The 27,378-nt window shown below is 41.2% G+C and overlaps 2 protein-coding genes across 4 annotated transcripts in view; one reads left to right on the top strand and one right to left on the bottom strand.

Annotated features, from left to right (window-relative positions):
- The first annotated feature begins 600 nt into the window (after positions 1-600).
- prss12 (serine protease 12) lies at positions 601-20,966 on the top strand. 2 transcript variants are annotated; one of them, XM_084559729.1, is made up of 13 exons: positions 601-1,015; positions 2,358-2,496; positions 3,482-3,654; positions 3,816-3,966; positions 4,533-4,711; positions 5,414-5,555; positions 5,649-5,869; positions 9,782-9,923; positions 12,870-13,075; positions 13,695-13,773; positions 15,002-15,124; positions 17,893-18,188; positions 19,944-20,966. In XM_084559729.1, the coding sequence occupies exons 1-13, from the start codon at positions 688-690 to the stop codon at positions 20,264-20,266; spliced, it is 2,502 nt and encodes an 833-aa protein (XP_084415855.1). In that variant the 5' UTR covers positions 601-687; the 3' UTR covers positions 20,267-20,966. The 2 variants fall into 2 exon arrangements, with proteins under 2 accessions (XP_084415855.1, XP_084415856.1); XM_084559730.1 differs by having other exon boundaries at positions 3,819-3,966.
- Positions 20,967-24,733: 3,767 nt separating this feature from the next.
- ndst3 (N-deacetylase/N-sulfotransferase (heparan glucosaminyl) 3) overlaps positions 24,734-27,378 on the bottom strand; it is a 45,075-nt gene continuing 42,430 nt past the window's right edge. The window contains exon 15 of one of the 2 annotated variants that reach the window (XM_084559424.1): positions 24,734-27,300. In XM_084559424.1, coding sequence (XP_084415550.1) covers positions 27,271-27,300 — 30 coding nt within the window. In that variant the 3' untranslated portion in view covers positions 24,734-27,270. Of the gene's footprint in view, positions 27,306-27,378 lie in introns of both variants that reach the window. The other variant, XM_084559425.1, reaches the window with a different exon arrangement.

The raw sequence follows: 27,378 nt of genomic DNA on the forward strand, positions 1-27,378 counted from the left end.
ACCCCTGGTCTAGAGTAAAGGTAATCTATCCATTATAATGGATAATAATAGACAGGATTAGGCCACAGAGTAGCCTATTAGATTATTAGTGTCTGTTAATGCTGTAGCTCGACACTATGAAATCAATATTTGATAAATACACTCGACCTATGGGTAATAGGTTTCTGCATTGAGTTATGGGCCTAATAGGCTGAGTGATGCCAGATGGATGTAGTGGGGTGAAACAATGTTCTCAGATGAGATGTAAAGTAGAAGAGACTATTTACAGACTATATAGAAGAGATTTTTTTTATTAATATATTAATAAAAAAAATTAAAAAATGGCAAAAAAGGTGCCTAAGTGTAAAAAACATAGTGGTTTACTTCAGTAAATGCAGTACAGTTTGGCTATATGATCCACGTCCTAGATTTAAATGTTAATTACATAATAAAACGGCAATAAAGCAGGAAATTACTGCGACCATATAATGTATGTTACTGGTTTGGGGGGCTGCCTGCCCATCAGGCTAACCTACGCAAAAAAAAAAAAAAAAAAAAAAAGGAGTTTCATCGATCCGCGCTCTCGGTCCTCACTCTCGTCCCACTGTAGGGCGATGAGCCTGACTGGATGAACCGTCAGCTGATGATAGAAGCCGCTGAAATTTCCCCTGTTAAACAGCCGCCCGCGGCCGTACACCCGACGTGGACATGGCATTTCTCGCTTTATCGGCCGCACTTTTGGCTGCGATCGGCGGCTGCTGTCACTGCAGCAGCGTCCCTTCATTCATCCCGCCGTTCACCGACTGCGTCCGGAGCCGTGGGAAAGACGGGTTCTACCGGGGCGCGATAGACGTCACCGAGTCCGGGACGCGGTGCATGAACTGGACCGAAGTGGCCGGCTTCAAGGAGCGCTACTCGGGTAAAGGAATAGGGGAGCACAATCACTGCCGCAACCCGGACGGCAGGATCCGACCCTGGTGCTTTTTTAGGAACCACAAAGGCAGAACAGACTGGGGGTACTGCGACTGTAAACAAGGTAAACACGCAGGCCTGTGTAACTGCACTGTATATTTTAAGGATCCACAATCCTACAACCTTCACATCTATATAGGACCAAAATATAATGCACACACAACCTGAAACCCACAAATGTGCTGAATTTAAAAGTCAATGCAGGCTACACCAGATACAGTAAATTCTCATACATGCAATATTAATTTCTATTTGGGCGTTAGAGGACTCTGCAGTGCTTCCTGCAAGGCTGTGCAATAACAAAGCCCTAGTTATGTTTCACAAAAATTTCTGGAGTAACTGGAAGAGCTGTAACTTTTCCGTGTGTGAAATACTTGTGTATGTAATGGCAAGTATTTGAGCTGTAATAATAGCCCAGGTATTTAGTGTGAATGGTAAAACACAGACAGGATTATCTAGGATTATCAGCATAAGAGAGAAACCTGAGTCTCTGGGTTGATGAAAGTGGAGATTAAGCGGAGAGTGTGATTTCCATTTGACACAAGATGCCTGTGGTAGGCTTTTTTTTTTTTTTTTTAAGTCCTGGTGTGTGTTCCAGTAATTAATACAATGAATTGACATACATTAATAAAGTCATTACATATCCTTTTATGATAGGCTGTGAGTTTGCGTTCAGTGTTTATGAAGCCCCTATTTGGGTATACTCTCTGCAAGTTCAGATACGCTGAGGCAGACATCCACTGGTGCATGTGAACTGTGCGGGTATATGTACCCAAAGATTCTCCCTTCTAACTCTGCACAGAGCAATCAGATTATTTCAGCAATAAATCACATGTGTAAGGACAGATTATTTGGCTTTAACTGTGCCTTTCATGTAAAACAGATGTACTATTTAGGAAGGAGTACTCAGGGGAGGATCAGTCTTAAAGTGTCTAAACGAACAAGTAGAAAAGAAGCTGTTTGGGCCTTAGGAAGAAATCTCTTTTATTATTGAGGTTTGATTGCTGCGCAGATTGCTAAATGTCAATGCTGTGACAGTAAAAGAGCCGAATAGTCTTTAATTATATGAGGACTGTATAAATTATTGGATATTTTCTATGTCTTATGATTCTCTTTCTTATATTTTTATGAACAATTTTGTATTTCGTTATTTTGTTTTTTGTGACTTACTAAAACACATGAAAAATCATCTAGTTTGTCTGACTAAAGTCATCTTTACAAAAATCCCAAACAGTTTGTCTTCCTCTTTTTCTTTTTCTGACTGGACTGAACCAAATTCTGCTTCTTCTTCCCTCCTTTTTTCCCTACATGTTTTACTATTAAATGTTGTATTTTGCACATCCTTTATTGTGATCTGCTGTCTGTTGATTCTCTTGTCATCTACTGTTCTTCAACCTTCTGTCCAGGCGCAGTGCGCCTTCAAGGAGGCCGCTCCAAGCTAGACGGCAGGGTGGAAGTGTACCTGGGAGGCGTGTGGGGGTCTGTGTGTAGCGATTACTGGGGGGATGAAGATGCTGCGGTGGTTTGCAGACAGCTGGGCAAAGGGTGAGAAAGCACACATGAATATGCCACATGTTCTCATACCGTATGTGCGCTATTAGCTGTTCTCCGTGAGAAGTGAAATCACCCACTGCCATTAAATTCACAATCTGAAGCTGCTAACGGAGGCCTGACAGATGGTAGAGCGTGATGGAAAAGTGGTGGGAATGTCCAATTAGTTCACAACACTTCAGGCATACACACTCAGACTCTCGTCGTTTCCCATCAGAGACTTTGTACTTTTCTTGTGTGACCCCTGCATTCCAACCCTCCATTCCCCAGAGGTATTTAAATACCTTTAGTGCTCAGCTATTTACATTGTTACTAGCTCTGTCCGTCTCTGTTTCACACACATGTGTGTGACTGGGCCTTGTGGTCTATGGGATGGACTATGAGATGCTGCCATGATGGACGAGTCCTCAAGGGAGCCTGTGGACGTATTATACACATCAGCGGTATTCATAAGATGGGGTGTAGTCAGTTGACGTGCTTTCCCTGGAGAACAGGGACATTCTGTTCACTGACTACACATGTTGTCACTAATACCCGTACTGGCACAGATGCTGACATGAACGCACGTCTGTGTGCATTCATGTCAGTGTGTGCATATTCACACAGGAGTCAATGAATGTCCACAGCGGAAAGGAAAGGGGGCAAATGTCAGCCATATGTCAGCTGGAATTGCTGGTGATGACTTTCACATGGGCAGTTACTGAAAGCTGCTGGGTGTAAAATTGTGGGGTGCACTGGCCCTGGAACTGCAGATCATAAACATACAGACGAGGTTACTGCTATCAGTGTATCAGCGTTTTTTTAATCTGAGATGGATATAATCTATAGCCTGCCTACAGCATTTATATGTATAAAAAGATCCTCAAGGTACTCTTATCAGGATTTTTTTAAAGTGACTCGTATTAGATGAGATTATCTTTTGGAGTAATAAAATATTTCTAATACATGCAACTTCCTTTATTTATTAATCCCCTTCTAGGGTGTCAGGTCGCGCTCGTGCAGTTCCTCTCTTCCATCCAGGCATGGCCAAGCTGCATTGGATGGCCGTCCATTGCCAGGGAGAGGAGGCAGACCTGCTTCAGTGTCCCAGAACTGCTTGGAATGGAGAGGAATGTTCTCTGGCTGCAGCTGTCACCTGCACCCCACAGCAAGGTAGGTCCAGTTTATGGGGAACACATAGGTGTGTGATAGATGGAATGAATGAACTCATCCTTCATTTTAGAATGGCCCTAAATACAGTATATGCTTTTAAAAGAAGAAGTGCTAGCAGCGTAGCCTAGCAGTGTGCTTATTGATGCTCGTGTGAATTTCAGCAGCTGTGACGCTCCCTATACGGTTGGTTGGAGGTCGATCGAGGTCAGAGGGCACAGTTGAGGTTTTACACGCGGGCCAGTGGGGTTCCATATGTGATGACCAATGGGACGACAGTGATGCAGAGGTGGTGTGCCGACAGCTGGGGCTGAGGTGAAGGGGCACCCCCGACACACACACACAAACATATGAATGCTCATATTCATATTAATTCAAACCAATAATAAGAGCCATGGGAATACGCTGCGAGTGTGAGAAAATGAGGGAAAATTGTCACACAAAGAGAAGGAAGATGAGTTAACGTGGGTGTCCGGCCGTCTCTCTCTCTCGCTGTCTCCTAAAGTATGACAAGTATTCTTTCCATTCGGACACACAGAGAGAGGAGTGAGCAGTAAAGAACATCTGGGGGTCAAACAGTGAATCAGGCTCATTGTTTCCGCATGAATTCTAGCACCACAGAGATATGCATATTTAGCAACACCATACTCACAGCAAGTGTGTTCCAATGTTTATGTTTAAAAAAATGCGCGTGACAAGATGAAAAAATATGAAATACAATAGATTTACTCCATTTAATCCTTATAATTCATTAAACAAATACAATGTATGGTACCTTGCATTTTGTAAATTGTAGCTTGTCAGTACATCTGTTTTTCATTCCAGTAGTAATAATACAGTACAAACCTTCTGTTCTTGTGTACCTCCCCTTTTCTTTGTAGCGGTGTTGCAAGGGCATGGGGCCAGGCACATTTTGGCAAGCGCTCAGGCCGCGTGTGGTTGGACGAGGTGCGTTGCACAGGCAATGAGCTCACTCTGGAGCAGTGTCCAAAAAGCGCTTGGGGAGAGCACAACTGTCTGCACTCTGAGGACGCAGGAGTGTCCTGCAACCCTCTTACAGGTAGGCTAACGTGTGTCCTACTGCGTAATACTGGAATGCACAGGGATCGTTTGCACAACACTGAAGCCCTGTCAAGAGTTCAAACCTTGTCATGTGAGGTTAGCGTGTGCTGAAAAGCTTCGTTATGGAGAACAATAGATCTTTCATGCAATTACTTGTCAAGTAAAGGTGTGGCTCACATTATCAGTGATTTCCTTATTGATTCCTATTGTGTTTGCTGATTCATTTGAAACTCAATCACAGTAGAGCAACGATTAATTTCCATCTTTGATTTTCCTGCTCTGACAAGTCAGAATGACTGTTGTGGGAAAAGTATGTAAGTAACTGGTTTGAACTGACAAAAAACAAACCGAAGACTTATGAGCAGGGTGTAAACTGTATTTCCCAGGCTAGCTATTTGGAAAGTGCATATAGTGGCCAAGCCTGAAATTATGGAGCCTGACCACTGCTTAGCCTGAGCAAACAGTGTGGGACGGAAGTAAGAGTGTTGCCAGGAGACCATTGTGTAAAGGCAGAAGTCCCAAGGATTCAATGCAAACTATCTTTTTTGTCACTACGGATGTCGGTAATTACCACCGACCTACGGCAGTGCAGCCTGCAGCTATATTACGCTACACTGTTCATTGCTACGTTGTGAGCAATTATAAAAAACTTATAAATGCAAGGCCCTAATAAAGTAAACTTGTTCCTCTGTCTATTCAGATGGTAGTACTAGGTTGGTTGGGGGTGCAGGAAGCCACGTGGGCCGTTTAGAAATCTTCTACCGTGGTCAATGGGGGACGGTGTGTGATGATGGCTGGACGGACTCCAACACGCAAGTGGTGTGTCGACAGCTTGGTTACCGGTAATGTGAAGTATTTTTGCTACAAATGCACCACTATGTACTGATTAATTATAAGTAAAAATGTGTGTGTGTTCGTGGATGTCTCCCTTGTAGGTTTGGCGAGACTCTACTTTCGGAGGGGCTAGACATCACCCCCGTGCCACGCTTTGGGGTGGGGTCAGGTCCTATTCTTCTGGATGATGTGAGCTGCACGGGGAAAGAACCTAGCTTAACCCTGTGTAACAGGAGGGAGTGGCTCCGCCATGACTGCACCCACCATGAAGATGTTAACATCGCCTGCAGCCCTGAGCGCAGTGGGGAGAGTCTTCCAACTAGTAAGACAGGTTTTCATTTTACCGTAAGACCTGCTAAAAGAAGGATACACATACCATGAATAGGCGATGACCACATTGTGTATAAGGTGCCGTGACGTGCATAAGAGGGTGTTCAAGGTCAGAATACATATGTGGGAAATCTCTAAATCTTAGTGGCCGGTATTTTAGGACACCTGTATTTTCCATCTTAAATGGTAGTTGTGGGGTTTCTTTCTTTGTAACACTCTTAATGATCTTTGAATTTTTTATATATATATATTCAATATTTGACCCCATTTGTTGCTTTTATACATGGAATCATGGTCAATATAATTTGTCTTTTTTGACAAATATTTGCAAAAAAGAGTATTTTTTACACACTAATGTAAATTAATTAAAAATATATAGTGTAAAATAAGTGTTTGCATAAATATTCACTCCCTTTAAAGTGACCTAATTTAACAGAGGTCCAACTAGTGGATGCCAGTGGTGTCACAGACAGTAAAATGGGGATTACCTGAGTGCAGCTGATGTGTGTCAGGTGATTGTAGTATAAAAACACCTGTTTCTGGGAGGTTCAGTCTCTGGTTCATCAATATTCCTACTACAGTTAAAATATGAAGACAAAAGAACACTTCAAGAAACTCAGAGAAAAGATCATTGAAAAGTATAACTCAGGAGTGGGCTACAAAAAGATTTCCAACTCACTGGACATCCCACAGATTTCAGATAAATCCATCATCAAGAAATGGAAGGGGTATGGTACTTGTTTAAATATTAGAATTTGCCCAAAGGCATGTGGGAGACTCCAAGGTCAATTGTAATAAGGTTCTTTGGAGAGATGAGACAAAAACTGTGCTTTTTGGTTATTTTTGGCGAACACCAAACACTGCACATCACCGCGAACACACCATCTCTATCGTGAAGCATGGTGGTGGCAGCATCATGTTCTGGGGATGCTTCTCAGCAGCAGGCCTTGGATGGCTTCTGGAGGTAGAGGGGAACACAAATGCAGAATAATATTGCTAAATCCTGAAGGATAATCTGACTCTGTTCAAGACACCTACGACTTGGGAGTAGATTTATTTTCCAGTAAGACAACGACAAGCTACACAGAAATGGTTCAGAGACAACAAGGTGAATGTGTCCAAGTCAAGCAACTTGACAGAGCTTGAATTGTTTTGCAAATCTCCAAGTTAATTGTTTTAACTTGGAGATTTTTAATTAATTGACATTATTTTGTAAAAATCTATTTACAGTTGAATATTTTTATTTTTTATTTTTTGTGCAATTTTTTTCAAAAGAGCCAAATTATATTGACCATGATTTTATGTATAAAAACAACAAAATGGTGAAACATCCAAGAGAGGTGAGTACGTTTTATATATACACGAAAGCTGACATATTTAATATCTGAAGTAATGTGTTTTAGTAATTGTAACAAATACAGCTTCCTCTCTTCCTTCTCAGTGTCCTTCAGTTATAGGAAATGACAACATTTAACATTTACTCCAGTAGTGGAGTCCGTAACGCCACTCTGTTAACATCTCTACACTTCTCTGCACACTCATTACACTGACATTTAGAGTTGACATTAATGTGTATTTTAATCGCCTTTATAGCTCATGTGAGGCTAGCTGCAGACTATTACTGACCTTCTAACCTCACACACAGGTGGAATTCTGTCTGAGATCTCTTAGTAGTTCCTCTCAGGTTAACTATCACGGTTCACCATCTGGGACCTTTATCTCTGGAATGACAAGCAGATGAGATCAAGAAAACAGATTCTTTATCTCACACAGAGTATTTTAACTATCACTTATCTTGTAATTACTTTCATGAGAATTCACTGTTGTTTGTGGTAGCAGTAACTGTAAGCGACTGTAGAATCCCAGCTTTCCACACATACTTCACAGGCAGTGAGGAACAGGAAACCAAGTACTCAAATAGCCTGTGTAATTTCCCTTCACTTCATAAAACCGGCTAATGGAAGTGTAAGCTGATCAGAAATCTGTTTCTAAGATCTGTGCCCAGCCCAACCTGCAGCCAGTTGGATCTCCTCTTACCCTGAAGAGGAAGGCTCACATTCTCCAATAAAGGCTGATGTAAGCCATGCACACTCTAATAAGCACAGCTGTCAGCTGGCTCACCCAGCCTTAATAATAACTGGGCTGCCTGGAAAGTCATCATAATTAAACGAACCGACAAACCTTCACCTGAAATAAGCTCTGGCTGCAAACTACCATACAACAGCGGGTGCATGTTGCCACGCTATCACAAGATAAGCATTCTTCTTACTCAGTAGGTTCAGTGGTGTTAGAACTTGCCTAAAAACTGAGAAAGCGCGGAATGGTAGCGCCATAAATCAAGTCGGTGTCTGTACCCAGCAGGCGGCATTAAAGATGTATAAGGATAGAGATGCATAAATCAGTAGTACTGGCTCAAATTTCACAGTGATACAACTATTCAGATCTCTCTCATCTGTCTTTATGATGAATGCCCCACATACACATACTATAATAAGTCTGGTCAATGTCACCGAAATGATACAGTGATTATTTCTTTTATATATCTTAAGTGGTGATAAGTCGGAACACTGATTTGTGTCACAAGCACAAACACTGGAATTTCATTTGGTGGGTTTAGCAGGATTACTTTGTTTGGCAGCAGCCCGAGGGACACTCTCATCCCATAAACATCCCACTAAAGAATTATGACATTGCTTCTTGGTGGGTGTGTTTGAGTGTTGATGTGCACGCGCAAATCCCTCAGCATGCCACCGTCAGAGCAGTATGTGTTGTTTTTGGAAAAGACAATACTTTGAACATCTTTCGGTATCTGTTGTTAGAGGTCATCACATAGGGACTGGTTCAGAGTTGTAATTTAAAAGGTGATATGAAGCCAGGTTTATTTTAAAGTTGTTACAGTTTTGCAGATATTGTTAAAAAAGCAGCATGTATGCACAGTTAATGTCAAGGTGATGGTGTGTGTGTGTGTGGAAGATTAGGGAAAACTGTTTGTGTTTCTGAGCAAGAGGACAAACTTGAGCCTTCCCTTCATAGCCAACACCAACCAAGAGTAAACATTCCCACAATTAACTCCTCGCCATTTAATCTTACCACTTATACAATTCTGGTGTCCCCCTCACACACAAGGCAGCACAAAATGTTTGCCTCTACCGTGACATTCAACTCGGGCCAGCCACACGTGATTGTGGAATGTCTGAACCGCAACCAGTTGACAAACAGGATGTGTAATAACTTCAGCGTGATACGTTAAAGGTAAAGTAAAAAAAAAAATTCTCATGACCTTTTTCTGTCTGTAGCAGCAGAAGTACTGTAAGTTGAGCGGTGACCAAAAAAAAGTCTGATTGACCTGACACTTGTCAAGAGTGTAAAGTGATCCTGAATCTGTCCACACATGGAAAAGACATTAAGATTTACTTAAATGAGATGAGATTAGTGAGTGTGTGTTCGTGGGTTTGTGCGTTTGGGTGTGCATGTCTGGGTATCTGTGTACAGACAAATGATGGATTGCTTTAACATAAAGGTTAGACTGATTTGATTAAGAGTGTGAGTGAACAGCGTTTGAGAGAGAGAAAGAACGGGACAGAGTGTGTGTGTGAAAAGCAGTGAGCCAGTGAAAATAAATCTTTTCACTTTTGACCGGAGTTAAAAGAGTTCCCCCTCTGGACACACACACACACACATGCACACAGAGTCAGATGTTCCAGCTTCTTCCTTGGTGGAGTGCATGTATGTACATGCTCCAGTTTAGTAGATAACTCAGCCTGGAGGATCAGGTTTGTTTGGAATGTGTCTTTGAGCCTTTCAGGACTCTGGGTTTTGGCTAACTTCCGTGAACACAGATCAATCTTTGGCAATACACAGGCTTACCTTGATGGCAAGTCTAAAATTCTGTGTATTTCTTCAGGTGTACCAGTAAGGCTTGTGGGAGGAGAGAGCCCCAGGGAAGGACGTGTTGAGCTTTATCTGTCCGGCCAGTGGGGGACCGTCTGTGACGATGGATGGACGGATAATGACGCTGACGTTGTGTGCCGGCAGTTGGGCTACAGGTATATATATACGTGTGTACAAGCATGTGTGCGGAAAAAGCCTTGTGGACCTGGGTAAAAGGCTAAAAACAACTGATTAGGGAAGCCCATATAGTACATCAATGACAATATGTCGGTTTGCCAGATGAGCAGACAGGTATAGGCTTTTAGAAGTGTCTAATCTCACACACAGCGGTGAATTATCTGATGATTATGTCTCTATTTGTCTCTATATTTTGGTTTCACAATGTCAAAAATGAGTGTAAAATGCCAATTGAGCCACACAGGACTTTGAAAGAAGAATATTAAGAATATAGGAAGTAGTACATTTTGATTTTGGGGCAATTGTGCTTAAAGGGTAAAATTATTGGTTATGAAATAAAATAGTACACAGTGTTATTTGATCCACCTAGTGATCAACTATACATTTAAGCCAAAGCTCATCAATATTTTGAAAGAAAATCAGGAGCTCGAAAAAACCTCACCCTTAATGGGTCTCCAGTTGATGTTGCCCAGGACGCATGAAGTGTACATTGAATGAATCAAGTGGGTCTGCATCCGGCTCACTCTTGTTTCCCATACTTGAAGCTCATTTCTCCAGCCATCTATTTTCAACATTTCGTCATTCTCATATGTTGGGAAAAAAAGGTAAAGTGTTGGTGAAAAGCTCACTTGTGAGTTGCGGCTTTGCAACGTGATCACTCTTTACATTACAGTCACCTAAGTGAGTCCAGACGACCTACTCTGTTTGCAAAATCCATCGCAGCCCCTTAGACTTGGCATCTGTCTTATGTTCAGACTCAATTTCCCCTTCTGTCTTTCATCTCTCCATCTCTCAATCTTTCTCTGGTTCCACTTGAAACCTCATCATGAGTGTCTCAAGTTTTTGGGTTACTCTACAATGGCAAAACTCCATTCTGTTGTAAATTATTTTTAATTGCTGTATTTCATTCATCTTTTTAATGTTTTCTCTCAGTTTTTTTGATGCTTGTTACGAGTCTTGATGTCCGTACAACTTCTATTTGGAAATTGATCTGTGACCTTTTTCCCAAGATAAATATCCAATTAAAGGGCAGGCCGACTCTGTAAAAGATACGTACATTTGCAGCGACAGATATGTCGAGGTGCAGCAGTGTACAAGCAGTGTCTCATTACTTCTTCCTTTTCCGACGCTTTCTCGTTTTCCAGAACAATGACAAAGTGGCAAGGGAAAAGTTCACCAAAACACGTTGTCTTTATTTTCTTTCTCATCTTCTCACCATCTTTTCCATGACTCTTCTGTAGAGGAGAGCAACATCTGGACTGCATAAGTGTGAGAGAGTCAAAGAAAGCGTGTTAGAGGCGTGTAAAAGCCGTGTTAGGATCATCATTCTGTCTCACACTGGGTGTGGTGAAAGGTCATTACACACACAGTCGGTCCACAAGGATTTAAGGTCGCTCTGGTGGCGATAAAACAAAATGTAATCGCACACACTTTCACACAAATTACATTTCGAGTCAGTAGTTTGACCCCGAGTCACGCTGAAGATGGTTTTACATGAAACTGGACTGTTACTCACAAGTTTAATCAATCATGGGGGGAATTTTGGATGACTAGAAAAATACATAAAAACCTAACTTGGAAACAAATGAATGCACCAGGGTCCTAAATGCAGTAAAGCATGAGCACCATGAGCAAATCAAGTCAGAAACTTTAATATTGGTGCTCTTGTATCGCCGTACATAAATGATAAAATAAGTTTTTCCAAAAAGAACTTGTGTCTTCACCTCTTCAGTTAACCTGCTCAGTCTTGGCTGGGTATTCCACTTCTCCTGACTGACACAAATGTCTTTTGTGAGAACTTCTAGGCAAAATCATTGATTTCAAGCAAAGGAAGTCCATGACATAGGATGTCTGAGAAAACACTTGGTCCCCCGTTTTAATATGAGCATTTCCAAAGCAGATTGTGTTACATTTTTAAATGTTTTTGCTCTATAACTGCATGTTGCCACAGAAACACACCGAGCAGGCATGATGTCAGTCTCTAGGCACATCTCCAAGTGACTTGGAGGATCACCCTCTGCATGCTAAGTACTGCTCTGGGAGCTATTGGAGTCACAGACACAAAACTAGATGTCTCAGTAGGAGACGTGAGATTCCCGATGGATGACTGGAGGTGCAAGACCTGTCACCCACCGAACTCCAGGGATGCAACATTAGACCCTGTCTTTCAGTTATCTATCAATCTTAATTTAAAATCAGTGTTACAGCCGGTACACACAGGCTTGTGTGTGCGTTGGATAATTAAAGTCAGGGGTGAGATAGTGATACAATTACTGATGTTATTTGATTGTAGAGATTTCTTTTGACCCGGTTTGCATCACAGCCCGAGAATGTCAAACCATAACGTCTAAGTCAACATATCGTCCCTGGCTGCACCTATACACTCGCATACAGATGGAAAGATGTCACAGCTCATCGGTCTGACGTGCTGCAGTCCAACACAACAGAAAAGACAGAAATAGACTCATGTTATTAGAAGGTCACACAACAGACATTGCTACATTTCAAATGCAGACAGAAGCCGTAGCTTAGCGGCTTAGAACTGAAAACTTTCTAGCCCGTCTTCAAAGTAGAACAAGGAAATAAATTACTCCGCTGCTGGCCTCTGTCCATTGGATGCCAGTGAAGTTGAGAATTCAATATAAACTTTTTTCTAATTACCTGTCAGGCTCTCTACTGAATATTCTCAGATTCAGCTTGTGCATACCTACAGTGCTGTACATCTACTGTAGGTCTATATATTTTATATACCATTTCTTTGTTTTTCTTTTTTGTTGACTTTTGCTTTATGATTAAATACTTCTATTGTACATAAACCTTACTTGTATGTCTTTTTGCAGTTCATGTTGATTTTCACCCTCAGTAGATTTTTATTTTTTCAATTGAAAAAGCGCCAGAATGAAATGTCCTTCTGTTCTTTCCAGTGGCGTCGCAAAGGCTCGCGTGATGGCCTACTTCGGGGAAGGGACGGGACCCATCCACGTGGACAACGTGAAGTGTAGCGGCGAGGAGCGTTCCCTAGCCGACTGCATCAAACAGGTGCCAGGCACACACAACTGTCGCCACAGTGAGGACGCCGGGGTCATTTGTAACTATGGTGAATCGCAGCCCGGCAGCAAAGAGGTCAAAGGTCAGTCATTTAGTCAGGGCTGGTTCTGACTTAATATTGCTCTGAAAATAAATAGATATTCTATGATTTATATGGAGCCTTAGGGAAACTATAATGTGTTTAGCAAACACTTCCAGTGTGTCATATACACTCAAAAACTAATGAGAAACAAATGACTGGAGAAAAGAGGAAAGAATTTAGGCTGAAAGTAAGTTTATACATCCAGATGGTAAAATGGAGAGAGATGTATTATTCCTTCACCCTGTCTGTCACACATCAGGACAGACTCACACAATGCTATCAGTTACCAGCGCATGTGCGTTGCTACCATTTCTCATGCGTGCCTACTGTTGAATGTCAAACCAGCGCAGGAATGTGTTTTGTCTCTTCAGTGTGTGGATTTGAACATCACATACATACATAAGGACTATGAAAAAGATCTCTCATTTTCACACAATTCAGGTTCATATGTACTAGTAAAGGATGAATTTGAAACTTTATTATGTTTTTGGCCAGTCTAAATATTTAAGTTTTCAACGCTTGACGCTGACTTGTATGGTTTAGCAATCATCACACACCCACACACACACATACACACACTCTCATATACAACCAGCGGTCCCTCTTTTGTCTCTGTCAGATCCTGTCAGCTCAATTTGCGGTTTGCGGCTCATACACACTCGCCAGCGTCGGATTATAGGAGGAGAAAACTCTCTGAGGTGAGTCGGAAGGGACAGCGGGGATTCATAAACGCACTGAGAGGACTTATAGAACAAAATAGAATTGAAATGAAAGGATTTTCAAAAAAAACAAAAAAACTTAGATGGAAGAAAGGCTGATTCTAAGCTACATCAAAGTAACATCACAAATGTGTGTACAGACTGGGGTTGAACCGACTAGTCGACTAGTCGATTTCACTAGCAGCAGTTCATCAATTGTGTGGAAATACTTCACTTAAGATGAAGCCCATGACATGCAACAAATGTACTACTGCATTACACACTAATCTGAAAAAGCATCTGCTAATGCTAGCAGAGGAACGGTCCAAATGCTCTCAACAACAGTCAGTTAACGACTGCACCTGCGGTAACAGAGGAGGCTGCAAATCAGCAATTTGATGATGGTTTTTTTTATTGTCGAAAGTTATTAGACCTTTAGCTGCTATACGCATAAAAGATTTCAGAGATATACCCGTTTGTTTTTTATCCCGGGTAAATTATCCTATCTTACAACACGCTGTGAAGTACTGTTATACGCTACTGTCAATTTATAAAGCCTTGCAGAAAAGCCTCTGTAGTTTCTTTTTACAGTATGTATTCAGGTCAAAAATATAGATTTCATTGTTGCAAAGCATTACTTTCTACTTTATTTTTATGTGTGACGTCATCGACTAGTCGACTCGACTTTTACCATGTGTTAGTCGACTTTAAAATATCCGAAGTCATTCAACCTCTAGTACAGACAGACATGAATGTGGCTAAATCATGCAAATTTTAGAAATGTTTGAATGTGTGTGTCATCAAGAAAGATTTAAACCATTTTAAAAGGAACAAGCTGGTCAAGAAAAATGAGGAAAAGTAAATGATGTGTGGGTGTGACTTCTTGTCTGTCTCCGTTTATGTGTGTGTCCACAAAAGGAAACTAGCCGTGTAAATGTTTAAACTACCAATGTATTTTTTTTACAGTATATTTGCTTGTGTGCATGTGTGCCTGTTTAGAGGACGCTGCGTGTTTATATGTGTCACGTAAACTCATTCTGCCAGATGTGCTAATGCTTGGTGTCCTCCAAAAAAAAAAAAAACAAAACACGTAAGTCACACTTGGATGTTGCTATGTTGACCATTGTTTAAACAGGATCCAATATGCATTTGCATCTCAAGTCATTTGTACGCTTCTATATAACTACCTCTTGTCTCTTTGTCGCCATGCTTGGCTGTGTGCTTATAGGGGAGGCTGGCCATGGCAGGCGGCGATCCGTCTGCGAGGATCTCGAGGAGACGGGAGATTGGTGTGTGGAGCAACTCTCATCGACACCTGCTGGGTCCTCACCTCGGCACATTGCTTCAAAAGGTCATAAAACACACACCCACTCATACTTAAACCCACCCAGTAGTTGTATTCATTCATGGGAATGGGTGCGTTACTTATGCATGCATTTCTCTCTGCCTTGCTCGACCTCAAGATGTTTCGCATCAGGGTGACATTTTTGTTTGAAGTATGAGCTCAGTCTAAACCTTACACACAGTGTGTGTACGTGTATGATATATTCAGGCCTGAGTGAGACCTGAGAACCTTCACTATGTGCGTATTAGTCAGTGGTGGTTTGGCTGTGGTTGTTGTGCAGGTGGCAGAGAGAAAGACATTAACTTCATCTGGTCTATTGGCCTCCACTGTACACCTAATGCATACAGCAGAGAGGCAGATGGAACACAAAAAAGTTGAGAGCTGTGAGGGCACAAACTATCCAGTCTGCTTTTATTGTTTATACAGTACATGTTATGTTGTCAGGCTTTATTTTAAGGATAATATCTTTCGGTTGTGTTACCAGGTTTGAGTTCCAGTGCCAAGGTTTGGTATGATTACAATAACTCCTTACAGGCCTCTGAAGCTACACCACCATAAATCCTGCTATTTCCACATTAAAGAGAGGAAGAAGTCTTTCACTAAATCTTTTCCAGTACTATTTCCCGAGCTGTTCCCAGGCTACAGTCGCTGCCAGAAGTGTAGTCTTTATATGTGAACCTAGACTCTGCAGTCATCTACTTCCTTGAAATGGCACACACAGGAACTGCGCGCTGTAAATGAAGACCTCTTGGGACACAGCAATCAGGGTTTCAAGCACTGATTAATGAGCAATTAGTTAATCGCCAGTGTGATTGCAGATTGAAATGAATTTTACTTTGACTCTGGTAAGTCATTTAAAACTGCTCAGTAAACATTACGGTTGGCCATAAGTATAACACCGTCTTCAACAGAATGTTCTTCCGCTTGCGTGCCACAGCTTTGTGGTCACTCAGACAATTGAACACAAAGTGGTTGTGTTCTTAATGGCCAAGGTGCTCCTGTCACACCTTCTGCCTCAGGCTCTGATTTCTTTTATCACATGGGTTTTAATAATTACGTGTAGTTTGTGGAATTCATTTGTCAGCGCCAACGCATATATTGTACAGCAATTGTATTCATGTGACTGGCTCATGAAATATGTGTCACTGTTTCCTTGTATAAACAAATTAGTAATGGTGTTAAGAAGCCAATGGTGCACCTAAATACCAAGTGGCAAAGTGTTGTAATCGGAAAAGAAATGTCAAATACTACAAAGTGCTACTGTTTTCTATGCAGCAAGCTATTACACCAATCGGCCACAACATTAAAGGCTTACAGGGGAAGTAAATATCATTGACAGTGTGTATCAACAGAGGCCCCTCCCCTCAACCCACAGGATGCAAAGGCCCCCCACTATCAATGTTCTGCTTTGGTTCCGTCTGAACTGTTTTGGAGGCACAAGAGAGACCTACACAATATTAGGAAGGTGGACAGTGTATTCAGCTATGACAGCTTTCAGTAATAATTTGCTTCATTCAGGCCGGAGCACCCTGGCCAAGAAAGGGACTTCCGACTTAACGGTGTCACCTTTCGTGCACAGCAACCAAAATAGCTTGATATGCACACACAAGCACACAGATATGCACAGCAACAAACAAACAAATAATCCCATGAAAGAGATAAAAAGATAAAAGATAAGAACAACCTGATGTGCCCACAAGCTCTGATGACTCAGTAAAGATATATTTAGGTACCACTATCAACATTCCTAGCATGATCATGTTGCTTGATTCCTTACCATTACCATTATAGGGTTCATAAACATTGACCTGAGGTCAGTAGTCACATGGAGTCAACGCATTAAACCTATTTATACCCTGTAGCTCTACAGCTGGGGGCTTGCCAACTTTTAAATTACTCTAGCAGATTTTAACTGCTTTCAGCAACAACACAGTGTGTGAAAGGTCCCCTCTAATCCTGAGATATTGACATTTGCTATTCTCGTGCCACTCCGTTATCACCATTAGCTTTGTAAAGTCAGAGTGAGTTAGAGTAGATTAAAATATGCGTGCCGGTGTGTGTGTGTTAATGTACTTAAAAGGGTGGTGAGCAGTGTCTTTGCCAGAAACACGTTGGCATTCATAGGTCAGGAGATCTTTCCGGAAACACCATATGTAATTGGAGAGACTTGGCTCAATCGAAAGGCCTCCTTCTTCCACTCGTCTTCGCTCTCTTCCCTCTGTCTTTGTCCCCTGTTCACCCCGCTCTTCCCCTCTCTGCGCCTCCCAGTCCATTTTCTAAAAAGGCCAAACATGTCTGACAAGGAAATGGTAAGCAGGAAAAACACTCCTTTATATAAGCCTGGGTCAAATAACAATAACAAAACAATAACACACACACACCCTGATAGATTTGTGGTTATGATTCGGTTTTGATTTGTTTATACAGTATGGCATGCTTTGCTATGACAGGCAACTCACTCTTTGTAAACAGGCAAATAGTTGTGAGGCTGGTGAAGGAAGTCTTCTGTAATACCTTTAATATTTCAGATTATAACATTACGAAACTTGACATATTTATATAAACTATAAACCTTAAACGTTCAAGCCATCAGTGCAGAGTGTCTCACAGCTGTGCACACTCAATGTAACTTTATTTTTGCCACCTCTAGTTAAACTATTGCTGAGGAATTATCAGAGCTTTTCATTTTATTGCTAATGGTTTATCAGCAGTGGGACTGATACAAACACAGCCCTGTATTTTTTAATGGTCTCTCTCGATCGTTCCGTCTGCAGGTACGGAAACAGCACCAAGCAGTATAAAGTTAGAGTGGGCGACTACCATTCCCTCGTCCCTGAGGAGTATGAAGAGGAGTACGGTGTTGACCAAATTATCCTGCATCCCAGCTACCACTCCCACAGCAACGATTACGACCTGGCCTTGGTTCGTCTGTCACCGGGGGCAGTGGGCCAGATGCCGGGCGAGTGTGTGTCGTTCAGCCGTCACGTCCTCCCCGCCTGTCTGCCTATGAGGAAAGAGAGGGTTCTCAAACAAGCCAGCAACTGTCACATCACGGGCTGGGGTGACACAGGTGATGATGATGATGATGATGATGATGACAATGAAGATGCATGTGTGTGTGCTTGAACGTCGAGTGACTAGTCTGGAGTACATAACATGATTTCACAAGGATATTAACAAACTGAAATTATATGTTGTTTATTCTGTTAAATCCCTACATGTTTAACATGTCAGGGTAAATAACATATACGGCGTTCACACATTTAAATTGTCTTGAATGTAGGGTAGTACCCACTTTTAAGAGTAATACCGAATGATTTGACATCGTGCTCAAAAATCTGCCAGGTCAATCAGATTGTTTGGGCAGGATTTATGAGGTGATGGACAGACCAATAACGGCGATGTAGCCACACACGTCACCTGAGGGCCATTGAATTTGTTTACAATTAATGGCCAGGCCATAAATTTAATGTTAATTGAAGATATTTAGTTTTTAAGGAAAAATCATTTAATTCCAAAAAAATGAAAAGTCAGAATTCCCCAAAAAAAAAAAAGTCATAATTATCGGAATAAAGTCAAGATTCTGAAAATGAAGTGAGAGTTCCCGAATGAAAAGTCCGAATTTAAAGAATGAAGTCAGAATACTGAAAGGAAAGAATTCTGAGAATAAAGTCACAACCAAAAAGAAAAAAATCATAGTTGCCCTAATCCTCTTTCCTAGTAAATGACCACTTGTTTTACAGTGTAAAAAACACTCAACAATCAATAAGTAATGCAGCCGTGTGAAACAGCGAGGTAATGTATTGTGTTAATGTTTTCTTATACACTTACAGTTAACTAAAGAAAAGGAAAACAGAATTTGACTGTGAGCACCGATTGCGAACCAGATCAGGTGAAGACATGAATCCTTCGGCCGTAAATTACGCCTCCTCGACGTCATTCTTTTTGTCTATCCCTACACTTGACTGTGTACACAGCCCCACATCTGCTAGCCATCTTTAAATTACATGGTGACATCATTAATCACAGCAAGTTAAAGGGCGACAGGAGGTTACAACATGCGCTTATGCTGAAACACATACTCCCCACAGCGAAGCACTTGGTGTCATCTTAATGGCAGTAGAATTCATGTGTGATAAAAATGCGTTTGTTTGCGCGGGTGGGCGGGAGAGAGTGCTTTTTTATTAGCGTACTTCATTGAGACAACACAGGCCATTCAGAGTGTGTGATGTTGGCTGACGGCTGTTTGGCTGGCTGGCTGTCTGGCTGGCTGCCTTGTACAGCTATTTGTGTCTGGCTATCTGTCCCTCTGATATAACACACGCAAGCAAATTTTACACATACGTACCAACCTAAGCTGCCATGGATAGTTAACAGTGTCAGGGGAAGAAGAGCCACCCACTACTGCAGAGGCCGGGCCTTCAGCAGTGGTTCCCTTCAGTTTGTTTGTGTGTTCCTGCAGCGCAATCATGGAAACCCAGGGCGGGTAATGTGTGTGTGTGTGTGTGTGTGTGTGTGTGTGTGTGTGTGTGTCGCTGCTGGCTGTGAACAGAGGAGAAGTTAACAGCATCTGATTGCAAAGAGAAAGCAATGAAAGAAATGCTTTGTACATAATCGTGATCTGATTTATCTCTAAGATAAAGAAGAGAATGACTGAGTATCAGGGACAATTTGAACAATTTACTTATCACAAGTAATGTGGATGGAACACTGCCTCCATCCGATGTATAAACTCACAGATGCCCACAAAAATTCCTCCATTCCTCCGACATCTCATTCTGATCTCTCTCTCTCTCTCTCTCTCTCTCTCTCTCTCTCTCTCCAGGCCGCTCTTACTCCAAGACCCTGCAGCAGGCCCCTCTGTCCCTGCTTCCCCGTCGCCACTGCCAGCAGCGTTTTCACGATGCCTTCACGAGCCGCATGCTCTGCGCCGGCAGCCTCCAGTCTGAGCAGCGCGTGGACAGTTGCCGCGGGGACAGCGGAGGCCCACTGGTGTGCGAGCGCCCAGGAGGGGGTTGGGTGGTTTACGGGGTTACGTCCTGGGGTCACGCCTGCAGGACACAACAGTCCCCTGGCGTCTACACCAAAGTCTCCGCCTTCAGCTCCTGGATACGGAAAGTAATTGGACGAGACGGGCGAAAGCGATGAAAGGTGAATAACAAACTGAAACTTGGCCTCTCGGTCAGAGTTAAATGACTCCCAAGACTCGATCTGTCGTGATTATCTAACATCATGACATTTTTACCTGATTACCCAGTGATGTAAGTTATAACCTGACGTTCAGATGAAACGGACAAGAAGACAGTGCTGGACGTTTTGCTCCTGGAAATGTTTTATATTTTCATGGAGAGCGGAAGGCACGTCTTTCCTCTCATCTAGGTCATTAGCACTTATTTTAATGAAACAATAATCATTAGCTACAGGAGCTACAGGAATTCAGACACTGACACATGCCGTAACTTAAACCTCTCTTTGTTGTTGTGACTTTACAAACTACTTAAATTAGAAAAAAAAACAAAATAACCTTTCTGTGTTTGCTTTTGTTATGAAATTGCATAATTATTTATGACTTGAAATATGTGATAAAAATAAAAAAGGGACCACAGTGTTAAAACATACAGTGTACATGCATGCACTCACACAGCATAAGTAATGGCATGACATGAATATGCATACTTGCACTAAGAACTGTTTGGTACTTAATGCATGATATTCATCGCTTCTGTGTTAAACCTTCTAGTCATATTGACATTTGCCAAAGTGAAATATGTCTTTAAACCTTATTTCTCATTTTTTTGTAAAGATTGTCTTTTTTTTTTTTACTTTGTGTTTAAAGCAGTATTTCTCAGGCTTTCATAATTTATATCCTCTCAGTATTTGTCCTCAAGTCCGTGCAGATAAAGAAAGTGACTGAAGTTTTTCTGAATCAAAGCACAAAGCAGTATTTCTAAGTGTTGGCAAAGCGACACTTTGTTAATCCAAGTTGTTTTTCATCCCGGTGTGACTATTCGTCAAGTCGTCATGCTCCTGACCACAGTGACGGGAGACTATCTGATACACTTGAAAGAAATGGAGACTAAGCTGCCTTCTCATTTGGTGTTTACTGACTGATCTGTTGTGTTGTAATGTACTGTAACATTTCTGCATAAACTAAACTTTTGTAAAAAAAAAAAAAAAAAAAAAAAAAGAAGAAGAAAAAAAAAAGACATCAGTCTGTTGTGCATGTTTAAGTAAGACATTCTGTCGACAGCCACAGGAACAACAGAGCTCTTTCTGGTTTATTTCTGACTGCAGACTGTTAAAGTGAGCACCTCCTTGTCGGACAATGTGTATGTACACACACACACCCACGCACACTAGTGCTGGTATGTCACACGGCGTCTACAGGAATGGCAGTCATTTTCTGACTTGTCCTCATTTAGAAGGCAAACGAGAAGTGGGACCAACTGAAATAAAAATGTTCATATTCTTCCAACAAGAAACACTAAGTTTATTGGTTTAAATCTTCCTTAGCTTTAAAAATACACCGATCAGGCATAACATTATGACCTGTTAAATATGCGTAGGTCTCCCTTTTGCCTGCAAAACAGTTATGACTGTTCGGGTCCTATGGGTTGAGGGGAGGGGTCTCTGTGGATCAACCCACAGATACTGGATCAGTTTGGGATCTAGTGGATTTGGAGGCCAGGTCAACACCTTGTGCTGTTTTTCATGTTTTTTGTGTGTGCATGTGTCAGGCTGCATCCTGCTGGGGATGGCTGCTGCCATCAAGGAGTGTCATTGCTATGGTGTGGGGTTGCCTGGTCTGGGCTAGGTGGGTGGTACATGTCTAAGTAACATCCACACGAATACCACGTCCAAAAGTTTCCCGGCAGAACACTGAATTATCACAAAATGCTCGATGTTATTTACTTCTCCTGTCAATGGTTTTAATTTTGTGGCTGATCGGTGTATGTTACTGTTTGGATTAAGGCAGGGCATTTGTTGTTATATTGTTAAATGCAGTTTTTACAGTAAAGCTTTGTTCCTGTGATATGTACTATAAGAGTTTTGGTATCCAACAAATGAACACCATCTTTTGAGTATCCCCTAAACTGAAGCCATATATGTCCATATCCCTATGTTCATCATTTGACTGGTTGCATTTTATTCTCATCAACTCACAAAAGTTAAAATAACTTTCCCGTGGCCCTGGAGATGGACCAAGTGATGAGGGGGAGTTACAATAACAGAGCAACCAGGAGGATAAACAGAACAGCACGACCGACCGTCTTGTGTAACCCAAATAACCAACTAACAACAGAGTCATCGGGAAAACCAAGCAAAACTGGTACAGCAAGCTACGCAAACATCATAAGACGGAACAGAACACGAAAATAACAACCCCTCCTTTCCTCTGCACCTGCGCAACCCTTTTCCCAGCTAGAACTCCTCTGGCAAATACCTGCCTTCTATCTCAGCTTTTATGAGCTCTCCCTTGACGAGCAAGTGGCAGTAGGTGCACTCAATCACTTGCATGGCCAACACCTGACAGCACACAGGAGACACATGCAGCATGTAGCATATATTCACTGATCAGCCACAACATTATGACCACCATCCTAATATTGTGTAGGTCTCCCTTGTGCCTCCAAAACAGTTTTGGCTTATCAGAGAATGGACATGGGCCTTTTGAGTGTGTCCTGAGGTGTCTGGCAACACAGTGTTGTTAGTGGGGGCCTTTGGGTCCTATGGGTTGAGGGGAGGGTCCTCTGTGGACCAGACTTGTTCCAGTGTATCCCACAGATACTTGATCAGTTTGGGATCTTGTGAATTTGGAGGCCAGGTCAACACCTTGTGCTATTTTTCATGTTTTTTTTTTAGTTGTTCCTAAACTGTTTTTTGTGTGTGTGCCTGTGTCAGGCTGCATCCTGCTGGGGGTCAAGTAGAGTCGCTTTTATGGGGTGGGGGTGCCTGGTCTGGTCTAGGTGGGTGCTACATGTCTAAGTAACATCCACATGAATGCTAGGTCCAAAAGTTATTTACTTCTGCTGGTTTTAATGTTGTGGCTCATTGGTGTGTGTGTTTGTGTGTGTGTGTGTGTGTCTGTGTGTGTGTGTGTGTGTGTGTATATATATATATATTAGACCTGGGATGATACTACCATACTAACTTACAAGTTATTGTTTTATATTAAACTCACATTAGAAAAAAGTCAGCAGAATTCCCCTAAATATAACTTATGAGGAATCATTAACATGATTTTATTTGTGCCTTGTATCTAAACGTTTAGATAAAAATGATTTATGAATAACACATGTTGTCTTGTGCACACTAGAGATGAAGTGGCACCATATATTTCTTTCTGTCTTGGATGCTGGAATGTTTGCACAAAAACGAACCCAGAGGCATAAAGTTCGTGTCACTAATGAGCCCAGGAAGTACAACATTTTTGCAGGTGAACGCTTATGGGAGTAAATATTTTACCCCCATCGTAACTTATCTTCTATGTCTGTCAAGTTGACCGCTTGAACTCCAAGAATAAACTCTGAGCCAGAACACTGCTGTTTTCAGTCTAAGAGCGCCCTCTTGCGGCCATTGCTACACGCTACAAAACAGTAATAGAAGATCAGTCCTCAAAGACTTTGCTGTAAAAAAGATTATAAAATCTTCATGAACATGATTACTAGGACCAACTACTTACAAAGGATAATTTTTTCTTTGTGCTGAAATACATTAAGAACAAATTTAATGTAAAACCAAAACAGAAAAAATAAATCAACAAATATTAAAATGAAAAAATAAATGTAGGTTTTGCTGATGTCTTTGTCCACTACGGAAGCGTATTGCTGCCACACTGTAGAAAACAAAGGCTCAATATTATGTAATTACATGAAAGTTTCTAACATGATATTTTTCACGTTTTAACAAGATAAGTATCACGTTATTACATGAAATTATCATGTTATTTCATGAAATTATCACGTTATTTCATGATAATGATATTTTCATGTTATAACGTGAAAATATCATGTTATTTCAAGATAAAATATTTTCACATTATACATATCATATCTTGAAATAACATGATATTTTCACGTTATAACATGAAAATATCATTATCATGAAATAACGTGATAATTTCATGAAATAACATGATAATTTCATGTAATAACGTGATACTTATCTTGTTAAAACGTGAAAAATATCATGTTATAACAAGAAACTTTCATGTAATTATTACATAATATTGAGCCTTTTTTTTTTCTACAGTGTGGCAGCGATATGCTTCCGTAGTCCACTGCACTCTAATCTCAGCTGGTTTTACACTTCAAAATTCCCATTCTTTTCAAACAATTCTACATTTACAATCAAGAATTTCAAATCAAATTAAATTTTAAAAAGAGAAAAGGACATGTCACTTTTGTTCTTTGTCTAGTCAAAGCTCATCTTACTAATCAGTTTACATTTGATTGTAACAGATGCAGAACAAAATGTCTCACTATACTAAATCTTTTCTGTTTCCAGACTTTAAAGTCTGGCAGGGGAAACCAGTGGGGGAAGATGTAAGCCTTCTACAATGATTACCTCTGAATAAAATTAATCCCATGTTCGACAGCTTGAACGCTGGGAAATCCCTCCTCAACAAGCTGTTTTTGAAAATGACTCAACATGCCTTCATGGACTTTGGATTTACTTCACTTTCAGGCTTTTAGCTCTCTGATGCATGGTCTTATTTTAAGCAGAAATAAAGAATAATTTCATGGTGCAGTACTCTGCACCATGAAATATTACCTCATTGAAATATTACCTCATTGAATAATTGAGTTACCTCATGGAAATAATAACAATCCAACTGAACGCACACAAGAGACTTAATTAGAAGAAAAAAAGCACAGACTGCGCTCTGGTTATAAACGACCCCTATTTACTTAATAGAGATGCAAGGTTGCCGTAAAGGAGAAAAAAAAAAAAAGCAGTTTCAGTGTGCAAAGTTGTTTAAAGGTTACTTAAAAACTAGTGTCATCCTTAATATCTTGAAAATCTGATTTCTCAGACTCATTTGAACGGTGGTTGCCAGACTCTCACTTGATAGATCAATGCTTTCTATAACAGTATAATGGCAAAAAAAGATTCTCAAGACTTAGTCTCACACCTTGAAATGCATCTTACCGTGAGAGAAATTTGATTTCATTCGCATGGTCACTAAGTTTTTATCGGGAATGTGTTGCTTTGTGTTGTCTCGTTTTATTTCCCTTTGTCTTGTCCAGTTTTACTAACAGCATTTTATATCCTCCTGAGACCCTATGTCCTCATATGGTTTTAAGTTTGTGTCCTGGCCTCATAAGTAGACACTTTTGTCTGCCATCTAGTGGTAGCAATCCCTATGTCCACATAAGAGGACATGTCTTTTTTTTTTTTCAATACCTACTTCCTGTTTAAATATGATACTTAGTGTGTATACTTCTTAGGTCCTACTAACCCCGAATACCTTGGAGAAATTAAGAATGAATACCAACCAAAAGTTTGGGTCTCAGACATACCCTCCTGAGACCCGATGTGTCTGATGGAAGCCATAGCATAGCATAGCGCTACGTAAAAGTGATGCATTCAGTCTTGAAAAAAAAAAAAATCTTGCGGTCAAAATATTAAAGTACCAAAAGTCTTTGTGCAGAATGACCCATTGCAGAGTAATTACTTTATTAGATTATAACTGACTTGTGTTCATGACTTGTCGGTAAAGGTGTGGTCGATTTTAGTTTATACCTCACACTGATTATATTTTGTATTACTGTTGGAAATGGAAAATCCTCTTATATGCAGTATTTAAGGAAGTGTAGACACTTTCCACAGAGTGAAACAATCTTGTTCTCCAAACTGAACACTACAAACCTGCAAAACCTGACAGGTGCAAATTCTTCCAGCGGCAGTTCCTCAAACTGTCATGCATGCCAGATTCACTTACCTTAGAGGACATTGTCAACCACTGAGGCAAAATGAAGCTTCACAGGTTTGTGCAAGTTGGCATGCTCATTAAAAAACATTGTGTGCTGTCAGTCATATCCATTTCTTTAATTTTGGTTTTTGTGTTTGACATTTAGGGTTGTTGTTTTTTTTGCATTGAAAATGAAGATAAACAACATAGGCCACAGGGATTACAAAGGAACATAAAAGGAAAATCAAATGAGACACAGACAACATAAAAATCGCCTGCAGTTACAGCAGCTACTTAAAGAGGCTTGGAATGAAGTGTCATATCCGCTGGGCTGATTTAGGTCATTCTTGTATCCGCAAACCCAAGACTCCTCGGTCCTTAGAGCAAATCATCGGCGCTCATTGTCTGCTAAACGGACGCAACGTTCTTCTGCATGACTTGTCACAGGAAAGTAATGAGCAGGCAACGCTTTGTACTCCACTGACTCATTTCCAGTTCAGACTTTCCGGTTAACGTATCAAGTGACATCTCTATGGGTGAACGAGGCTACCAGATCTACCAGAAACTAGCTTCACGTAAAAGAAAAATAACTCACAAAACAATGAGAACTTATTGTGGATAGTAACAGCCTGTCATTCCCCCTGAGGTCTGAGCACGTATCCTTCTTATAATCTCTCTCACTGCAAAAAAAAACGAAAAAAAAAAAAAAAAAAACGGTAAAACCTTGGAGATACAGTCAACTCTATGGGAACCATGCACAGCTGACCAGCGCTGTGCTGGCAACATAATTTAAAAAGTGAAAATAAAACAAATGTTAATAACCATCAATGTCTGCATGAGAGTTCATCGCAGTTCAGAACAAGGTTTGGGCAACAAAGATCAGTCAGATTCACACTGTCTCCCATTGTTCTCTTCATTGTTATAATGTGGTATTTCAGTCCAGTTCCACTTTCCTCAGAGCTATTTTTGTCACCTCAAACAGTCATTCATCCATCCATCCATCCATCCACCCATCCATCCATCCATCCATCCGTCCAGCCGTCCATCCATTCTGTTTCAACTCAAGTTATTTTGCGGCCTCCACAACCGTCGTTCCCTTTAGCAGCGTCAGAGCTCCTTGGTGAAACGCGGCACCCCATGTCTGCCTTCACCTCAGGGTGCACTAAAAGGCCACAGGCAGCGCATCCGAAGATCCCGGATGCTCCTGGTCGCTTCCTTGTCTCTGACCCGTCGACCTTTAACCCTGGCTCATGGATGCAAAGGTTATCTAACCTTCAGAAAGCGGTGAAGGGAGAGAGGGGTGTGGAGAGGGAAGCAAAGAGAAGAAGAAGAGGGGAAAAATTTA

This window comes from Chelon labrosus (genome assembly GCF_963514085.1).
Source record: "Chelon labrosus genome assembly, chromosome: 2".
Lineage (NCBI taxonomy): Eukaryota > Metazoa > Chordata > Actinopteri > Mugiliformes > Mugilidae > Chelon > Chelon labrosus.

Bases quoted from the DNA above. Each gene is read 5' to 3' on its own strand.
- prss12 (XM_084559729.1), top strand. From the start codon at position 688: ATGGCATTTCTCGCTTTATCGGCCGCACTTTTGGCTGCGATCGGCGGC. The intron at 1,016-2,357 runs GTAAACACGCAG...CCTTCTGTCCAG, and splicing joins GTACTGCGACTGTAAACAAG to GCGCAGTGCGCCTTCAAGGA. The intron at 13,774-15,001 runs GTGAGTCGGAAG...GTGTGCTTATAG, and splicing joins GGAGGAGAAAACTCTCTGAG to GGGAGGCTGGCCATGGCAGG.